We start from the raw sequence: 18,728 nt of genomic DNA, 5'->3' as shown, positions 1-18,728 counted from the left end.
GTACAGAATGCAATGAAAATAAAAATTGTTCATTCAAAGACCAGGAAACATGTTTTCTCTCTGAAAATCTCAGTTCTCTCTTGCCCTCCCTCTACTACCCCAAGATCACACTTTTTTACAGTTAGGGTTTCTCTTTGATAAAAAATTTTAATAACTTTTTATGTTGTGCACCACATGTGACCTTTAGTATCACTGTGTGCCTCTCAAGGCAGAGTCTGGGAGTGGGGACATTACTTGCCTAGGAAGTGGGGATGTGGTTTGAGGTGAGTGCTGCTTCTGCTTCCCCAAGGGACTCTGGGTAAGTCCCAGCCTCAGTTTCCTTCTCTGTGACAAGGGCACGAAAAGGCCCCTTGGCTGACTCCTTAGGCCACCCTGAAGATCTACTGAGACACTGCCTTGGGAACATACTCTAGGTAGTAGGAGGGACCTATCAACATAAGTACAGTAGCACATTTATCTAAACATCAGAAAGGAATGAAGCTTTACATGCAAATCTATTATCTAGATAACACAAACCTTCCTTCCTAAGTATAAAACTGTACTGGATTTAAACTTTGGCAACGGCACTTGTATTTCTAGACTAGTCTGTTCCCTTTTTGAAGCAGAGAACACTGGGTTCTTTGCTTTAACCAAAGCAAAGACGCAGGGTTATTAACAACTGTCTTGAGGGAAGGTGGGGGCTATGAATTTGTGTTATCCTGACATGCTCAACACTGACTGTCCTCTGCTTTTCACAATTCTGGATCTGGTGTTCTGGAAGAGTATTTCTGTCTTTTCCTCCCAGGTAAGCAGTCATTTCTCCCCGCTAGAAAAGTGGCAGCCTTTCAGATTTCCCCTGACTCCAGCTTCTAAACCACATTACATGAGAGAGAGAAAAGTGAGAGTGAAAGGCCCTTAGCTGTGTCTGACTCTATGTGACCCCATGGACTATACAGCCCACGGAATTCTCCAGGCCAGAATACTGGAGTGGGTGGCTGTTCCCTTCTCCAGCGGATCTTCTCAACCCAGGGATCGAACCCAGGTCTCCCACATTGCAGGCGGATTCTTCACCAGCTGAGCCACCGGGGAAGCCCAATCACATGAGAAAATCTAAAAACCTAAGTTTGTTAAGTTCAGTTGCAGGGTAAGCGCCTATTGAGTTTTTCTATGAGCGAACCAAAGTAGTTTTATGCATCTTTTACATTAATCTTCCTAAGGTCATGTGCCTCTCTACTCAAAAACTCAGTGTTTCTCATTCCTGCCAAAACAAGCCCAAACACCCCCGGCTGGCGCAGGTTTCCAGGCCTTCCGTCACCCGTGCTGACTACACACGCAGTCTCTCCTCTTAGTACACGCAGTGTTGACTGCTGCCCTCTGCCACTTCTTGTACCTTAAAAGCCCACCCTTCGAGGCCCACCTCCTTCCTGGAGTCTCCCTCCTCTGAACTCTCCTCTCATCGTATCCACATCTTTCCCATGGCCCTGACCACTTTCTGATTTAAAGTAAGACGTTTTCCCAGAATCATGTCTAACTCACTTCATTATCCTAATACCCCCTTGGAGCTGAATAAATGCATACATGTGTGGTGGCAAATAGGTTTCCGGCTCCTGTTCTCTGAGGCCCCTCTCGCAACTGCTGCCCACGGCTGTTCTAGACAGCTAAGGCTGCTGCATTCCAAAGCTCCTGTCAGATTCCCTCTGAGCGGGGAGGGCCTCTCTCCTGGGGGAACTGCTGAGCCGTGACTCTGCCCTTCCCTCGCCTCAGGGTCTGCCTCGCCCCAGCGCCCTCCTGAGAGAGGAGTCGGCACAGCAAGCCCCCCATGGGGGTGGCAGGTGGCCGGCGGTGGAGGGGGGGCACTCACCACTGCCCAGCCTCAGGAGCAGCACGTCCTGCAGCCTGCGGTTGAGGTCGCGGAGCTCCTTCATCTCGGACACGAGCGCCCCGTACTCCTTGAGCTTCTTGGCCTGCTGCACCAGCTGCCTCCGAGTCCGCTCCAGCTCCTGCTGGAGGTGGCGCATCTCCTCCTGCTGCTGCTGGTAGTTGCGCAGCAGCTCCTCGTACAGAGCCCGGGGCACGCCGGCGTCCTCCAGACTGTCCATGTCCTCCGTGCCTGGCGAGGCCTCCACGAACACCTCCTCCGGGCACGGGCCGTGGCCCAGGCTCAGGCCGTTCTGCTTCTCCAGCCGGGCCACCACTGCCTCGATGCTCTTGTGCGCCACTTCGCTCGGCTTCCGCCCCTCGGGTCTCTGTGTAGGACAACGAGAGTCAGTTCAGGCAAGGGCAGCTGGGGCCGTCTTGGACTGCGGCTCAATATGTCCCCAGACAATCCTAGAATCACAGAACCACAGAACATCAGTGCTTGGAGAAACTCTGTGCACACACTTAAGACAAAGCTCTTTATTTTACACATGGGGAAACAGGTCCAGAGTGGGAAAGTGTCTTGCCCCAAGTCACCGGGTCAGTGAGCAAGAGGCAGGACTCAGGTTCCCCAGGCCAGCACTTTCCCATCCCCATCATACTGCCTCTTGGATGTATCTCACACCATGACCGCCCTCCCCAACTCCCCAGCCCCCCACCCCACCCACAGGGCTCAGGCAGTGATCTGCTCACAGCGGGTATTCAATGAGTATTTGTGGAGAATCCATGAGAAATCAGTCCAGGTCTAGGCATTCCAGGGCGGGGGGTCACCAGTCAAATCTTTACACCAACAAGACATAAAGGCCTCTTCTCCCCACCTCACCCCCCATCCCAAGAAAGGGCATTCCACCAAATAAAGTTTTCCTGAAGAATGCTCCAGTTGGGAAGGATGCTAAGGACTCTAATCTGGAGCAGGAACTGTGTCTTATTTTCTGTTTCTCCACTGCCTACTCAGAACTGGCACCCGGTAGGGGCTTGATAAATGTTTACTTAACTGAAAAGTTCAAAGAATACTAGTATTGGAAGGTTCTTTCTGTTTAACTCCATCATTTTACAGGTGAGGAAATCGAGGCTCAGAGAGGAGAAGGACTATACTCAGGGTCACATGCTGAGCTAGCGAGTCAGACCTGGGACTTAAAGCCCAACTTAAGAGCACAAGGCTCCTTCCCCTATCCCTGCCAGTCTCTCCTTGAACTCTGGCCAAGCTAAAGCTCAGCATGAACTGGGTAGAGAGAGGACAGCTTAGTGAGAGGAGAACTATCCAGGACTACCCAGGGGCTGGGGCTTCAGCTGCCTGAGGAAATTCCAGCTCAAGTGGACAAAGCTTCCAAGAGAGGGAGTGGAAGCTATAGGACCAATTGGATTCTTCACCCAGGGCAGGAGGGCTAGGGACTCTCCTGACTGGGGCACTTGTGGGAAGTGCAGACAACCAAAGACACAAGATTCCAGACAACTTAAATATGTCAACTTGAGCCTGCTTTAACCTCTCAATAAGCTCCTGAAAGTTTTGGAAAAAACAACAAAAAGGAACCATGACTCTGGGATTAGGTTACATGACAAAATCTCTTCTGCTGTCTTCTCAACTGGGATAAAGTGCTACTAGTCTAAATCAATCTATTCATTAAAACTGTAATGATCACTTTAGATACCCATCTGCAGTACTACACTGGGACACCTCCAAGGGCAGTGACCATGTCTGTTGGATCTCTATGACCCCAGGAACCAGTACAGGGCCACAGTGGGGGTGCAATGAATGCATGAACTCAACTCAGCTGAATCTTCTGGACCACTCTTCGGGAATGTCCTTAACCTGAGTCCAAAATCAGACTGTGGTCAAAGCGGAAAGTATCCCTCTTCTGCCTCCCTTCCTCTGGGGCACCCGTTGCGCAGAATAAACATCTGGCTTACTGGACAAGCTATTTAGCAGACTTCCAAGTAAAGGCTGGAGGAGACCCACTAGGGCTCACACCAAAGGAAATACAACTCATGCACAAGTGTTTCTTCTAACCCAGGATCACATTAACCCTTTTGTGTGAACCTGGCACACCCGCCTCTGCTCATGAGTCCACTCCTGGCTGTTAGGGGGCAGCCTGATCGTGGCTGGCTCTGACCTGCTGCCCAAGAACAGCCACCTCATGTTCCTGGAGCCCAGCAGTGACCTCTCTGGAGCTGGAGGCCAGAGGAAATGCCCCTTCTAAGCCCTCAGTGGTGATGACACTGCACAGGTGGTCCAAACAGGACAATGCTCCCTGGAAAGTCAGCCGGCACAGCCAACTCCTACCAGCTGGCCCAAGTCTCTCACCGTGTGAACAGATCATGGCCTGTGACCCCAGGGGACATTTACATGGGCAGAGGAGGCCAGACTGGAATTCTTCAGCTATCAGAGATATGAAAAATGCTCCCCCATACTTTCAAAAAGAGGAAAGATTTTGTTACCTTGATGTGTCTAAGCTGTAAATCTTCTTCCCCATAATCTTTAACCTCCCCATCTTCTTCTACGAGATTGAGAGAAAGTTTGGGGATTTTTATTTTCTTCTGCATCACACTGTTTTCAAGGTCAGATTTGTCTTCTAAAATGTATACCAAAAAAATAAGGTTCATTATGGGTCAAAATGCTCAAAATGCCCACAACCTCAAATGCTAGAGAATGACTGAGGCCAGACCAGTTAAAGAGGATAAGCCAACCAATCCAAGACATGTTCCCTCCTTCATGCAGGGCTCTTGAGAGCAACAGTGCAGATCAAGCTTGAGGATCAAGGGTATATGCTAAAAGCACTATCATACAAAGCACTGAAATAGCACCCAATGAATGTGCTGAGGAGTTTTCCTAAGTATATCTTAAAGGGTAGCCTTTTATGGAATTCTAGAATCTTGGAACTGGAATGGCCCTTAGATTGCTATGTTTTTAACTTAACTAGCACACAAATTCCTCAACAATCAAGATCTTTTTAAGCCAGAGGACTTCCCAGGAACACTTGTTGGGTTTCAGCCAGCTCAGGTACTAAAGAGCAGGAAGGGATGAAGCCTCTTGTGAAGATAAAGCCTGGACTGGAGCTGAGGTGGAGCCTTCCCAGAGCCCAGACACAGGACAGACTGAGTTAAGATGGTTATAGGAAGAGGAATGAGTAACGTTCACTGCCTTTTTACTGATATCAAATCAGGAGACAACAGAGTTTGAGGGGCCTCAGTGACCACGTGGTCCAACTCTCCCATTTTACATGTGAGGATGGAAGGAGTGTGATGAGTGTAAGGAAGAGCCAGGAAATGGAAAACAGGCCTCTGGCATCTCACCCAGTGCTTACGTGTGACCACACCACACACTGACGTGCACTACAAACTACAAAAGGGCTACACACACACAAAGGGATATTACTTCTCTCTTTCTTATTCTTAAACTCAACTTCAAATAATCTGAAAGGAATTTTCAGAATTTACAAGCACTTGACTATTTCAGAATGTAGTCAAACGACAAATCTTCCTAAATGGCCTTAGGAATGGAGCCCCAGATGGTCAAGCGTAGGAGTCCAGGCCTCAGTGTGAAACTCAGCTCTTCTGTGACAATGTGAGGAGTGGGGACTGAGGCCCTAGTCACGTGATCGCAAGTGTCTCCTCTATAAAGAAGTGTGGGGGTGACCGCAACGCCTCACACACCACACAGCACAGCACATCAATGAACAGGATGTGAAAACTGGTATGGTCAACATGCTCAGAACTGTCTTACTTCCCTAAGCAAAAGGTGGATGAAGATACTATGATTAAAAAAAAAAAAAAGAAAGAAAGAATGACTTCAGAAAGGTACAGAGTGTAAGGAAAATGCCCAGGAAAAGAAGATGGTCTTTGTTAACAATCTCCTGATTGGAGATGAAAATGGCCTTTCCCACTAGTGAAAGAGCAATCCTTGGGTTCTAGTTTCACAAAAAGGCTAGTTCTTGTTCTCTTTGTACCTACATTTTATAGGTGGGTTAGGAATGAACAGCAGCAGGGGAGGTGGTCTTTCTAAAAGAATAGCAGCTCCCCTCCTATAAACCATTGTTCTTTCTTTCTAAATTAAAAAGTTGTTAAAAGTAAAACCCAACGAAAGTGCTTCAAATGAAGTTATCCTGAAATGGGATGGGTGGGTGTTTTCATAAGTGAAGAAATAGAAACGGAGAGAGATACAGAGGATGAGAGGGTGGTGTCAGGACTTCTGAATGTGTTGAGGCAAAGCTCCTGGGTTAGTCTTCAGTTTGACTAGTTCAAGGGCAAAAATGTGAGATGTAGCCACCAAACTAGAAATGACAAGCTATGCTCAGCCTCCCTGAGCTGAAACTCTGAAGCTCAGAGTCATGTTGGTATGGAGAGAAGCAATCCTTCAGACTCACAAAACTGGACAATACTTGAACTGAGAGCAATCTTCAGATCATTTCACTCAATGCTTTCAAGATGGAGACAGGTTCCAAATGGTAAATCCATGCACCTGTCCACTAAACCAGCAGGCCCAGGGATACAGGAGGAGTAGGACAGGCAGGGTTCCCATTCTGGAGAGTTCATGCTTGTACAAGGTCACAGAAATTAGGGCTATAACATGAACAGGGTGAGAACTCAGATCTTGTAACCAGAGTTCAGCACTTTTCCTCCTATGCCTCAGCTTAATGTTTACTGAGAATTTACACTTGCAGGATCTAGCTGGGGCTTTGGGCCACTGAGAATGAACATTGTTGGGGACACTAGATAAAAACCCGCAAAAAATAAAAACTCTCTGATAAGACTGAGAGAAGATCTCAAATACTGAGTTTGAATAAGGGGACAGTAACTGCTATAGGACCTCGGGGAGAAGGGAGATCACTTTGGTCAGGAAAACCATGGCAGGCTTTGGAGAAGAAGTACCCTTTGAGCTAGACTCCTTACTTACAAGGTGGTCTTGGGTAACTTACTTTACTCTCTGATCCTGTTTCCTCATCTGTGACTTGAAGTAAATAATTCCTACTCACATTGCCAGGATGCCCTGAAGATGATCAATTCTGTGTGTTAAGAACCTGAGTGAAGCGAATGGCACTTGGACTATCAGCAGTCATAAAAGGACAGTCATTTAGGGATGGCAAGAAGACGGAAAAGGATAGAAATTAAAAAAAAGAAAAAGTAAAGACTGCAAAGGCATTTAGACTGGAATGGTTACAAAATGGTTCAGTTACAGACAGGAAGAGAGGTAAGAAAGGAAGTTAAGGTGGCTGAGCTTGGAGAATAAACAGCTTTGAATGCCAAGATAAGAAGCACTAAGGTTCAGCCTGCAGGTGTGGGAAAGTCAGACAACCTGGATTCCAAGTCCAGTTCTGCTAGGTTGTAGGCGTGAGAAGTCAGGCAAGTTGCTGTGTCAGTGAGCATTACTGATCTCTTTCTGTAGAAATGGAGATAGAATATTGGCTTCAGGTGGGATCAAATTAGCAGAGTAAATGTGCCTTGAGGGCAACAGAGCCCTGTCCTTACAGCACATGACAAAATTCAGCAGAGCCTGCTGCTGGCCCAAGGCTGCTGCAGGCTTGCACCAAGAGGTGGAGACCTGCCCAGCCACCTGGCTTGAGGAAGCTGACACCTGGCAGAGCTCTACTCCCCATATGGTGACAGAAGTCCCACTCCCATCAGCTATGCCCAAAGCTCCATGCTCTTGCATCTAACTGGAATGCGTCTCCTTTCCTCTCTGTCTGAAAAACTCCATCCAGCCTCCACTCAGCTCTTCTTTCCTTCTTCAAGGTTCCTTTACATCTTGCACATACCTTCTCTGTAGCCTGTTTTCTTATTATGTTGCAATCATCTGCTTTGAGGTCTACCTTTCCCACTGGAGTGTGAATAACTACAGTGCAGGTCCCATATCATAAGCCTGGTCATACAATATAGGGACTCATCAAAAAATGTTTAATGAAAGAATAATAGAAAGAAGCTATGCCAGTAAGCATCTGAAAAGATGCTCAAAATCCTCAGTCATTAAGGAAACACAAATCAAAAAGAATACAATCAGATATACTTCATACTGAGTAGGATGGCTACAATCAAAAGAAAAAGAAAAAAGAAAAGAACAGAGGATAAGCATAACAAGTGTTGAGAAAATATGGACAAATTGGAACCCTAATACATTCCTGATAGGAATGTAAAATGGGGCAGCCTATATGGAAAACAGTATGGTATTTTCTCACAAGGTTAAAAAGAATAACTATAGGATCCAGCAAGTCCATTCTTAGATATATACTCAAGAGAAATGAAAACATGTCCACCAAAAACTTGTGCACAAATGTTCATAGCAACATTATTCATAATAGTCAAACGGGGAAACAACCCATTATCCATCAACTGATGAATGGGAAAAAATGTGATATATTCATTCAATGGGGTATTACTCAACTGTAAGAAGAATGTATCGATTTTTGCTATAACATGAATGAATCTTGAAAACATTATGCTAACTGAAAGCAGCCAGACACAATGGCCACATAATGTATGATTCCATTTATATGAAATGTCCAGGATAGGTATATCCATAGAGATGGAAAGTAGATTAATGTTTTCCAGGAATGGAGGGGGAAGAGGCAATGAGAAGTGACCACTTAACGGGTAACAGGGATTTCTTTTAGAGTGATGAAAATGTTCCAGAATTAGATAGTGAAGACGGTTGCAGAACACGTAACTGTACACATTTAAAAATGGTTAAAATGGTGAATTTTATGTTATGTCAATTATATTTCAATTAAAAGATAGGCTACCACTTTTAGAATGTGTGTTACCTACCAGATACCACTCTTTTCATATACTACTATACTTCCCAACAACCCAGCAATTAAGAACTAGCTGCAATTTTCCCATGAGAGAAGAACTGAGACTCAAAGAGGGCCTAAAGTCACCCAGACAGGAAGGCACAGAGCCAGGATTGATCTAGATCTCTTTGCCTCCCAAGCCCAAGCTCTTTTCTCTCTAAACACATGCCTAAAATACAGTAGAGCCATATTCATAAATGCTGAATGAATGAATGATGACTCTGGATAAAGACATCTAAATTCCTCAGCCTGAAGTTCAAAGCAGAAGACCACTTTAACACTTGCTCTCCTGACAAGACCCCTGTGGCCTCAGCAGATTCCCAGACAGAAGTAACCATTACCAAGGACAACAGAATGAGGCTGGCCAGACCCCAGGGCTTGAATGGGTTCTTTGAAAAGGTAGGATGAGCAGTACAGGAAGATGTGAGTGACAGGACTCAGTTCCAGAAGGGAGCAGAAGCTGACAGTTTCCCCAGTCACCTGTCCCCTGACCTGGTCCTAGCTACCCCAGTGTTTGGCCACGGGGATCCCGAGGCAGCTCTGAGAGCTAAGAACCTCCTGGCTCCATGCTAATGCTCATCAGTCTTCTCCCTGAGCTGTGCTCCCTGGATGAGGGTTTCCTGGATGTGCTCCCTGGATGAGGGCTCAACAAGATCTAAGGCCTTCACTTGTCCTTTTCTGGGGTCTGTGGATATTCATTGACCCTTGTTCTGGGTTGAGCACTCTGCTAAGAGGTCCATGTCTTTCAGATCCTTACAACCCAGGATGTACCAAGAATTTCAACCAGAATACAAGGTTTGACTTTCAGAGAGACGCTGGCTCATGTGGGACAAACCTCCCATCTCCAGGTCTCCTTAATCTCACCCTGAGCTAAAGGTGATGCCTCCCATCCATTCTAGTCCAGAGATTACGGAACACTCAGTGTCACTGTGAGAAGTGGACGGACTGGTTGGGAGAGGGAGGCCCAGGACTGAATAAAGGCAGCCTAGTCTTGAGAATTAGGTGGTCCTGGTTTGGAACTCTGGTTCTGCTACCTGCTGATTGTGGGAATTCAGGCAAGCTACTTCACCTGTCTGAGCCTCACTTTCATTGTTTCTAAGGTCAGGATGATAAACTGTTTTCCAAAAGGTGATGCTTATAAAACACCAAGCACAGTGCCTTTCTTGTCCAAGGTGTTCAATGAATAGCAGCGATGAGGCTGTTCTGTGGGTTATGTGCTTGGCTTTTATCCTTTAGCACAGAGAACCACTGCAGGCATCCAACACAGATTGAGACATGATGAAGGAGATGTTTCGGGAAGATTAATGTGGCAGTGGTGAGCAAGATGGATGAGGTGTGAGGAGGAGACTGAACATAGGGTGACAAGAAGCTATAACTCTTGACTGGTCACATTAATGAAGGTGAACGATGGTGTGGATCATCTAAGACAGCAGGTAACTTCATGCGGCATTTTAACATGGCTTTGGAGTCTGTGTCTGGCTTTGCATTCCAGGAAACCACAGAAAAAATTAGCAATGGACGCAAAGGGATGAAGAAAACTCTCTATAGTCAACCCACCTATGCAAATGCTCCAAACTTAAGACCCAATAATCAGTTTTAGTGTAAACAGAAATAAACATGTAGCCTCTGAAGAGACAATCTTTGACTCTGACTTCCTGATTGTTTTGTTTCCAGGGCAAGAAAACCACCAAGGATTTAGGCATCAACTATCTCCTCCTCCTTTCCAGCTTCTGTGGTGTTAGCTAACCGCATTCATCTATTCAACAAATATTGAGTAAGCATCTACTATGCACCAGGCCCCATGCCAAATTCTTTACTAACATCAATATATTTAATCCCCATGATGATTCTTTTGAAGCAGAAACTGAAGCTCAAAAGTGAAGCGATTTGCCTAAGACATAAACTACTAAATATCAGAGCTAGAATTTCCAGTCACGTCTGCATGACACTTGGACCATTTCTATTACCTAATTATCCTATAGGAACAGGAGAAAAATTACCAAGTTGTTGTAACTTCCTCAACTGAACTAAAAGGCACATATAAAATGACGAGAGTGTCAACATAATCTCTCAAGTGCCAGCCTTTTTCCTAAGCCCATGCCTACATCCAGGAAAATGCTGTGATAAATTCCCAAATTCAACTTAGGACAAGTGTGACTCAATACCAACCTCCTGAACTCCAAGCTTATCAAGACCACCAAGCCCTAAACAAACCCCCCAAAGATCCCCTATTCAAAGCCACAAAATGTGGTAGAAGCTGTTCTTCAAAAATAGAGAACTTGGTGTCTGTCGTTCATCTAAGAGGGAGAAACATCCCATTAAACTTACCACTATTGAAAAAAAAATGGAGGCATGGTAATGAGCAGATAGTGTTTTAGAGAAGAGGCTGGTAGACAGGAAATCCCATGCAAGTCTGTCTTCAAAAGTGAAGAGACCCCTGGAGAATTAGAAGTACAATTACAATGGGAAAGGCACTGTCTTGATTTCCATTTTACATAAAATCATGCTGGATAATTAAAAGAATCAAACGTCAGAGTTTAATATGGTGTGGGGTTGTTGGTTATAATGAAATTCTGAAAGGCTAAACATAAACCATTTCACATAGGCTTTGTCTTGCTTTAAAAAAATACTGTATGCCAGTTTAAAGTTCTTCAACTGTATAAAAACCCTGCTAAGTCTGTTTGCTTCAAAAACAGACATGCCACAGAAAAAGCATGTATATCTCTCATTCTCTGGCCTCTGTTTCTATAACATCTGAGGCAGACAAAATTCCCAAGTTTCTAGGACTGTATCTAATCAAGACAACAAGAAGATGAGTGCCCTGCTGTGGTAAAGCAGAAAGAAATCAAGAGACAAGGGTTTGAGGCATGGCTTTGTAACTCACTCTCCGGGTGACCCGTCACTTCCTTTCAACTCTCTCTTCTGTAAAACAATGGGGACTGGACTAGAAAACCTCAAGAGACCCTTCCAGCTGTGTGATCACTGGACAGCCACAGGGAATTCCACATCTCTTTCTCTTCTGTACAGTTGCTGGTAAGAGCAGATGATCCCATCCCTCCAGGTGGGCTTGTCTGAAGAAGTGTCCTGAGGAGTCCATCCAAAAAGGGAGAGAAGAACTGACAGCCAGGTTTTGGTAGGTCTCCAGACTCTCACTATCAGAGCCTCCCAGGCCTGGGCACAGGGTTAGGGCACGGACGAAACTAGGAACCTTCAACCTGCTGACTCATTTGTCTAGCTACCCTCATGTGCTTCACCAGGCTGTTGCCGGGGTAATAAGTGGCCTCACCATAGGGTCACAGGCGGGAAAAACATGGGGTGAGATGGGAATCCTTTCATGTGAAAGTCAAGCCCCAGGAGGATTTACAACACACACAAGTTAAATTTTAACCCTGTCTGTTCCTTGGTCCTCTAAATCGTTCCTTTCTACCATAAATGGTGGTACCCACACACTGAGCAAGCTGTTTTCTCAACAGTGCTTAGCCATCACAGTCCTTATCAATTACCTACCTTTAATGAGTACCTACTATGTGCCAGATAACTTCCATGTTACCTTGCTAATAACACAATAATATAGGGGGCAAGTAGCTCACGACTATCTCTGTTTGGGCACCTGAAACTCAGAGAAGTGAAGTAATCTCCCTAAGGTCACACAGCTTGTAAGCAGAGTCAAAATTGGAACCCAGACTGTCTGATTTCAAAGCCTATCTTCTTTCAGCTAATACTTCCTACTTGATACTTAAGGAAGTGACCTGGGAGAGGAGCTCATCTAACCAATTCTCCTATTAAAAGGCAGGAGTTCATTCTGGAATGTCCACCTCCCCCGACAGGGAGCTCATCATCATGTTGGAAGCAGTGTTCATCTGCTCTTATTATAGTCCTCCCACCAAATCCTATAAATTCCAGTCTCTGGACCTAATTTTGCTTCCGGGACCCCAAAGAACAGGTATGATCCTTCTGCTACTGGGGCAAAATTCAGACATCCAAAACTACCAAGATATCACCCTGAGCAGATTCTGTCTTCTCCTGCTTATATATTATTTAGCTGTCCTATCCTACATCTCACCAATAAGCTCAGAGGAAAAAGTGGTTGCTATGTAGTTATAAGAAATAAAAATAGGCTTAAATCTAGGATACAAAGCCTTCGCTCCTCATTTGATTTCTAGAACGCCCATCTCTCCTGTTTATCTTTTGATTTTAGTGCATCTCTGGCTGCTTCTTCCCAGTTGTCTTCTGGGGCTCTTCTTCTTTAGCTGTGCCCCCTAAAAGCTGGTGTTCTAAAGAATTCTGCACCATTCCCTTCCTCTGACGCCCCTCTCCCTCTGTGACCCCACCACGCCCATGGCTAGTGATGTCCACACTGGGATCTTCAGCCCCACTTCAGGGCACTCTCCTAAACCTTGGACCACATGCCTAATCCCGCTCTTAGAGTATCTGCCCAGATGTCCCATGGGCCCCCAAGATTCATCTTGTTTCAAACTAGACTCATCATCTCCTCTTCTAACCAACTACTCTTCTAGTGGGATCAGAGCCCAGATTACCACATCATTATCACACACATCACCACAACCAGGCAGTTCCCAGATCCTATGGCGTCTCCTTCCTTAGTCCATCTCAGAGCCAGCACAACCACTGCAACCTCAGTGTGGGTATCATGCGCTCTGACTGCCCTGATCACAGTTTTCCATAAGCTTCGTGTATATGGGAAGACCTTAGCCCACTGCCTGGCACCTACAGCAGTCACTAAACGTTTGAGTAGCTTTCTTCTCCTGGGGTAAAACAAGAAGCCCTGTCTCACAAGGATGTAGACAAGAGTATGTATATGGTAATTCCCAGCACTGAACCTGGAGCCTGGTGAGCACTAAATAAATATTTAGTGAATTGGTCCTTGAAGGCAAGAAACAAAGTCTGTTCCTCCTCCTGTGTTTCCCTCCAGTGTCAGACTGACCATCTAGTGTAACTCAAGAGCTGGGGAACTAACATGAACCAGAAAAAAGTTCTTCAGGGCATGGATGCCTTTCTGGTAGCATTTTAAAATGAAGAACACACATCATCTCTCTTGAAGGAGCTTATAAGACAAAGCAGGTAGGCACAGTGGAAAGAGAATAAATCTTGGGAGCCAAAGATCTAAATTTGAACTCTACTTTTCTGGTGTGTTTTTAAAAATAAAAACCAGTGTGCTCTTGAATAACAAAAACAACCAAAAAGAAACACTCAAAAGAGCAAGACCTCAGCTTGCATGGGGCAATTTTTTCCTTTCATCCAGTGAACCAAAATTCTGAAGTACTCTGCAGTACTTACTATTTAGTTGCAACAAATACGTGGTTCTTAAACAAGGCAAATCACATCAGAAGGAACTTTCAATGGTTAACATTTCAGTAGAATCAGCAACAGATGACAACAGGCAAGTTCCAACCTTCACTCCAATGTACATCAGCAGAACATGTCAAAACTTAAATTAAAAGTTTTCACTTGCTTTTTTTTTTTTTTTTAAATAAATCCTTTTGTTGGCAGTCTCCCACTGATGACATGCAACAATCTTTGCATATGAAATCGCCTAGTCCCCTGCTTCGCTGCTAACTTTGTAGAAGTTCCAAAGCATTTCTGGAGCAAGTGATCTATTTGGATCGACAATGCCAAGCTGGGACCTGAGCCCTGAATGAGCTAAAATTACCAAAGCAAGAAGAACGTGGCTTTGGAAGCTATTTCCCCCAAGTGTGGGGTTTCTTCTAGTCAAGGGAGAGATACAGAATGTCGACTTTTTCCAGATGAATAAAGTTGAATGAAACCTCCAGAACTGACTGCAGGTTTCTGCTCTGAAACAAACTGCTGCTACAGAGTCCCTGTTCTCCCTGCTTCTTCTCCCCGAGCATAACACATGCACCTGACTGCCCAAAGCTGGTGAGTTCAACTTGGGCTGATTGGAGTGGACTACGTGCCGGGCACTGCAGGTGCAGAGAAAAGGAAGGCAGGTCCCTGTCCTGGAGGAGTTCACCGTCTGGTAAGAAGACAGACACAGTCACGACTAACCAAAACAGGACACAGAATGCTAAGATAAGTGAGGAACAGCCAAGTCAAAGGAGAGCTCCAAGGAAGGAGCGTCTCCCATGGGCACAGAGAGCAGAACACGGTGCTGCCAATGCATTTGTCCATTCCTCTATGACAGCCCTCAGCTCACAGGACTGCAAGCACCCATGTGTCTGCCCTTCCCACTCAAAGTGAGTTCCATGGGCAGAGGCCCATCTGACACAATGATTAACCCATCCTGGCTGGCTCGAGGAGTGCCTGAGGGTGGGTTCTCAAGATGGCCTGAAATACCATCTGCAGCCTAGAGGAAGCTGCAGAAATGAGGTGGCACTGGGGCCGCTATGAATGCCCAGGCTGAGAAGCTGAAGTTCATTCAGTAGGCAATGGGGAGCTACAGAAAGTTCTACCGAGTAGTGACTTGACTATGTCTTAGAAAATTATTCTGGCAGCAATTTGGAAAATAGATTGAGGCAGGGTGATCAAGTAGAAGACAGCTATGCTGGTTTAGATGTAAAAGCTGGTGCAGGCCTGGATGTGGGCAGTGGGGATAAAGTTAGAAAGCTGTACAAGATAAACTGCAAAGCCCCTCCAGAATAGGCCCTTTCTCTGGCCTGCAGTGCCTGGCTTCTCTCTATTTAGGCCACACATCGGGCCCCAAGACTATCCTGAGGATGGTGCCCATTTTTTTCTTTGTCACTCTGACAGACAGAAGCCCTACATGGCAGGGCCTGGAAAGTTAACGTTTGGTCTCACCTGGGTTGTGCTGCCATTTCAATCCCAGGACCTCAGACTTGTGGGTGCACTGGAGCATTTGCTTATTACAGCACAGGGCCTGGGGTATGGGAAGTAGTAAAGGGACAGATGACAACAAAAGGAATTTAGCACACCCGAACAATAATAACGCAGCAAAAGTGCCTGGAGAGAATGGCATAGCATTTTAAGTCTCGGAGCTTAGAAAAAACCAGTTTGGGCCCTGTTTAAAAAAAAAAAGAAAAAACAAAAATTCAATATCATGAGCCCCAGGAGGAGACTGGATTGCAGTTGGATAATGGTTTAGTTCTCCAAATGGGTTGCTCTCACTTTCACAAGCTGTTTGGCAAGTAAATGAGAGTGACGAATGAGACCGCGTCCAAAGGTGAGCCAAGTCTTGAGTTATGCGAACCAGGAGGATGGGCGCTCTTCTGAGATTTCCTGAGGAAGATGTAACTTAGCAGGGAGGAAGGTGTGTGTGCTCTGTAGGAGGGAGGCTGTTAAGAGAAGAAGAGAAGAGCAGAAGGGGCTTGAAAATTCAGCGCTAAAAACTGCTCTTGAGCTCAAAAACTTGCTTTGAACTGTAAGCTTCATGGGCAGTTCTTTTCTCTTCGTTTACTCCTTCCAAGCTTGCTGTGTGGCCGATGGAAGCATCAGCTACTTGACAAAGACTTCCCAGTGGGCACCTGGCACTGGAATACCTGGGTTCTGAGTCTGGCTTTGTCATTTGCAGCTATGCAGCGGCAGAGAAGTCTCTAAGGCTCAGAGTCCTCATTGATACAATGGAAATGGTAACAACAGCAATCTCCATCAACAGGTTTCTGCAGAGGACTAACAGAGATAATGCACAGGCACAAAGCAAGACTGTCAATAAAGACGGTGTTTGTTTTTTCCCCTTGAACTGAAATCAAGGCTATATACTGAGGTCTGACACACATGGAAACCATGGTGTAGACCAGCACATGTTAGAAAATGCCAAGTCCCAAAGCAGTTGGCTTTGACATTTCCTGGATACAAGAAGAGGTACACTTGAAGACAGCTCTGGGTTGGCCTGGGCAAACAGTAATGAAACAGACTTCTCACCAAAAGCCATAAAGTAGGCCAAAACTGCCCCCCTGAAACCTCGCTTTTGATGTCAGAGAGGGATTAATTACTCATGGCTAATTGACAAAAACATAGCCTTCTCTGCCTCCCGCTTGAAGACACCTCCCCACATCAGGTCCCACAGCACACTTGTATTTACAACTAGGACATGCCAGAAGAAGAGCTCTTTAAGACGAAGTCACTCTAAGCAATTCTCAGAGCCTCGGCATTTAAGATAGGGTTTCAAGACACACAGGAGAGTTCTTCCAGGATAAATGAATTCCCAAACCCACCCTGGCCCTTCCAATCAGATCTACAGCCAGAACAGTCCCAGTTTAAAAATTAACCAGCTGACTGGAATTCTAAATATGGTCTAGCCAACCTCAAGTTCTTTCTCTTCTCCCCGCAACCCCCTCCCCCGCCCCTTTTCTCTCCCCAAGGAAAAAAAAAAAAACAAAACAAAAACCTGAAGAGAGGTGGGGGAAAGTGCTTTTCAACTCACTTTGCTCAAGTTGGCACCACGCTTTTTCTCTGGATCTACTCTGCCAGTTTCCAGATGTTGCCTAGTTTTGTGGGTTTTTTTTTTAATTGTTTGTTTTTAATAATCCCAAAGATTTCTTTCCAACTTGGAAGGATGAACAGTCTATACATTCAAGATTCATGGTCCTCAGACCAAAGATGACACTATCTTACTTAAAAAGACTTTTGTCAATTTTCAAAAATCAGAGTCTGTGGGGGCTGCCGTCTGCCCCAGCAGCCTCTCTATAGTGCCTGAAGAGCCAAGCACAGTGTTAATATTTACTGAATGAATAAATGGATGAATGAACAATCTTTCAAAGAGGAAAACAGCCATCACACACTAAAACATGTACATACCACTGACTCCGTCTGACATATACCACTTCTCTCCTAGGGCCCTTCCAGATCTAAGAGTGTAACAGAAGCATCAAGAGCATGCTTTCCTTTCTTATAGTCAAGGGGAAGCAATGGTTACAACCTAGTTATAACTTCCTCAGGGCAATTCTGTACTCCTGGGGGAAAAAAGTCTCCACATCCCTTCCCTCAGGTAATTAAAATCAAGCAAACAAACAAAACCAAACCTAATCAACTACAAAGGTTTCCTTTTTTCTGCATACTTTCCTTCATTCTGTTTTTCTGGCCCCAGGCAGGCCCAGGTGTTATGGGTGGGTTTATACCACTGTGCCCCAGGGCTTGTCAGAGAGATGGTAAGGACACAGTCCTGCCAAAAGGGCCCCATCTGTTTCCAGCTTTTCTTCCACTCCTCAACTCTGGCAAACCTACTTTTCAGAGGCAACAGGGGGTGATGGAAAGGAACTTATCATGAACTAGAGCTCGAATGTACTGCTAATTTGCCACGAGACCCTTGGAAAGTCACTTCTCTGTTTCAAGCCACAGTTTCCTTACTTGCCAAATTTAAATACGATAAATGCTGAATTAATCTTTTAAGCTAAATGAAGAAAGCTAAGGAAGTTGGAAAAGACGGGAAAGGTCTCAAACTACGAAATACCAGCAGTATCAACTCACCCCTGGTCTTCTCTTCGCACTGGAGGGCAGGGTGGCTTACTGTCTGCTCACTCTGAGGTGCACCCTCCTTACTTACCAGCAACAGCTAGAAGGCTGCTCCCCAAAACAGAAGTGATACTTTCCTCTTCTACTCCTGTCTGTACCCAAGCCTCCTAGAACTGGCTGCGAAAGAGGATCTGCTGACTTTACAAAGGAAAAGCCGCTTCAGTATGGCAGGAGGAACTTGGTGAAGGAGGCGAGGGGGCTGGTTCCTTGTCCAACTCTAACTGAACCTCAGCATTCTCACCTGGCAAATGGGGATGTGCCACCTGCCTTACCTATTTCTCAGGGCCCTGGGAAAGCAGGAATGGGAGGTCTAGTCTTATCCTGGCCCTGAAGGAGGAGGCTCCCCGAGGAGCCTTCTGGGAGACTCAAAAGGGGTGTGGAGGCTAAGGGATGCTAAGTACCACTAACTCTTTACCTCTGCACCTATTCAGGGAGGGGCAGGAGAGAGGCACCCAGTGCCCAGTGATCAAGGCCTCTTCATCCCATCCAGTGACCGCCCAGATGGGACAAGGATGTCATAGCTCTCCTCTGTGAAGAGGGACTCCCACCTGGAAGACTGACGATATCAAGCCTTGCCTCCTCAGGCAGTACTGCGGGCCTTAA

General features: G+C 45.7%; 2 protein-coding genes across 5 annotated transcripts in view; both read right to left on the bottom strand.

Moving 5' to 3' along the window:
- AGBL4 (AGBL carboxypeptidase 4) overlaps positions 1-18,728 on the bottom strand; it is a 1,414,426-nt gene that overhangs the window by 234,498 nt on the left and 1,161,200 nt on the right. The gene's annotated exons all lie outside the window — the stretch shown is intronic.
- The window catches only part of BEND5 (BEN domain containing 5), a 48,404-nt gene that overhangs the window by 29,002 nt on the left and 674 nt on the right, over positions 1-18,728 (bottom strand). Inside the window, exons 1-3 of one of the 4 annotated variants that reach the window (XM_061121938.1) lie at positions 18,081-18,208; positions 4,333-4,466; positions 1,841-2,225 (exon numbers count right to left, since the gene is read on the bottom strand). In XM_061121938.1, the coding sequence (XP_060977921.1) occupies positions 1,841-2,225; positions 4,333-4,437 (490 nt within the window). In that variant the 5' untranslated portion in view covers positions 4,438-4,466; positions 18,081-18,208. Of the gene's footprint in view, positions 1-1,840; positions 2,226-4,332; positions 4,467-11,006; positions 11,116-15,455; positions 15,535-18,080; positions 18,209-18,728 lie in introns of those variants that run through there. The other 3 variants (XM_061121936.1, XM_061121937.1, XM_061121935.1) reach the window with 3 other exon arrangements.

This window comes from Dama dama, chromosome 20, assembly GCF_033118175.1.
Source record: "Dama dama isolate Ldn47 chromosome 20, ASM3311817v1, whole genome shotgun sequence".
In the NCBI taxonomy this organism is placed as follows: domain Eukaryota; kingdom Metazoa; phylum Chordata; class Mammalia; order Artiodactyla; family Cervidae; genus Dama; species Dama dama.
Note: the sequence above shows the minus strand (reverse complement) of the source record. Positions and strands in the feature narration are given on the sequence as shown.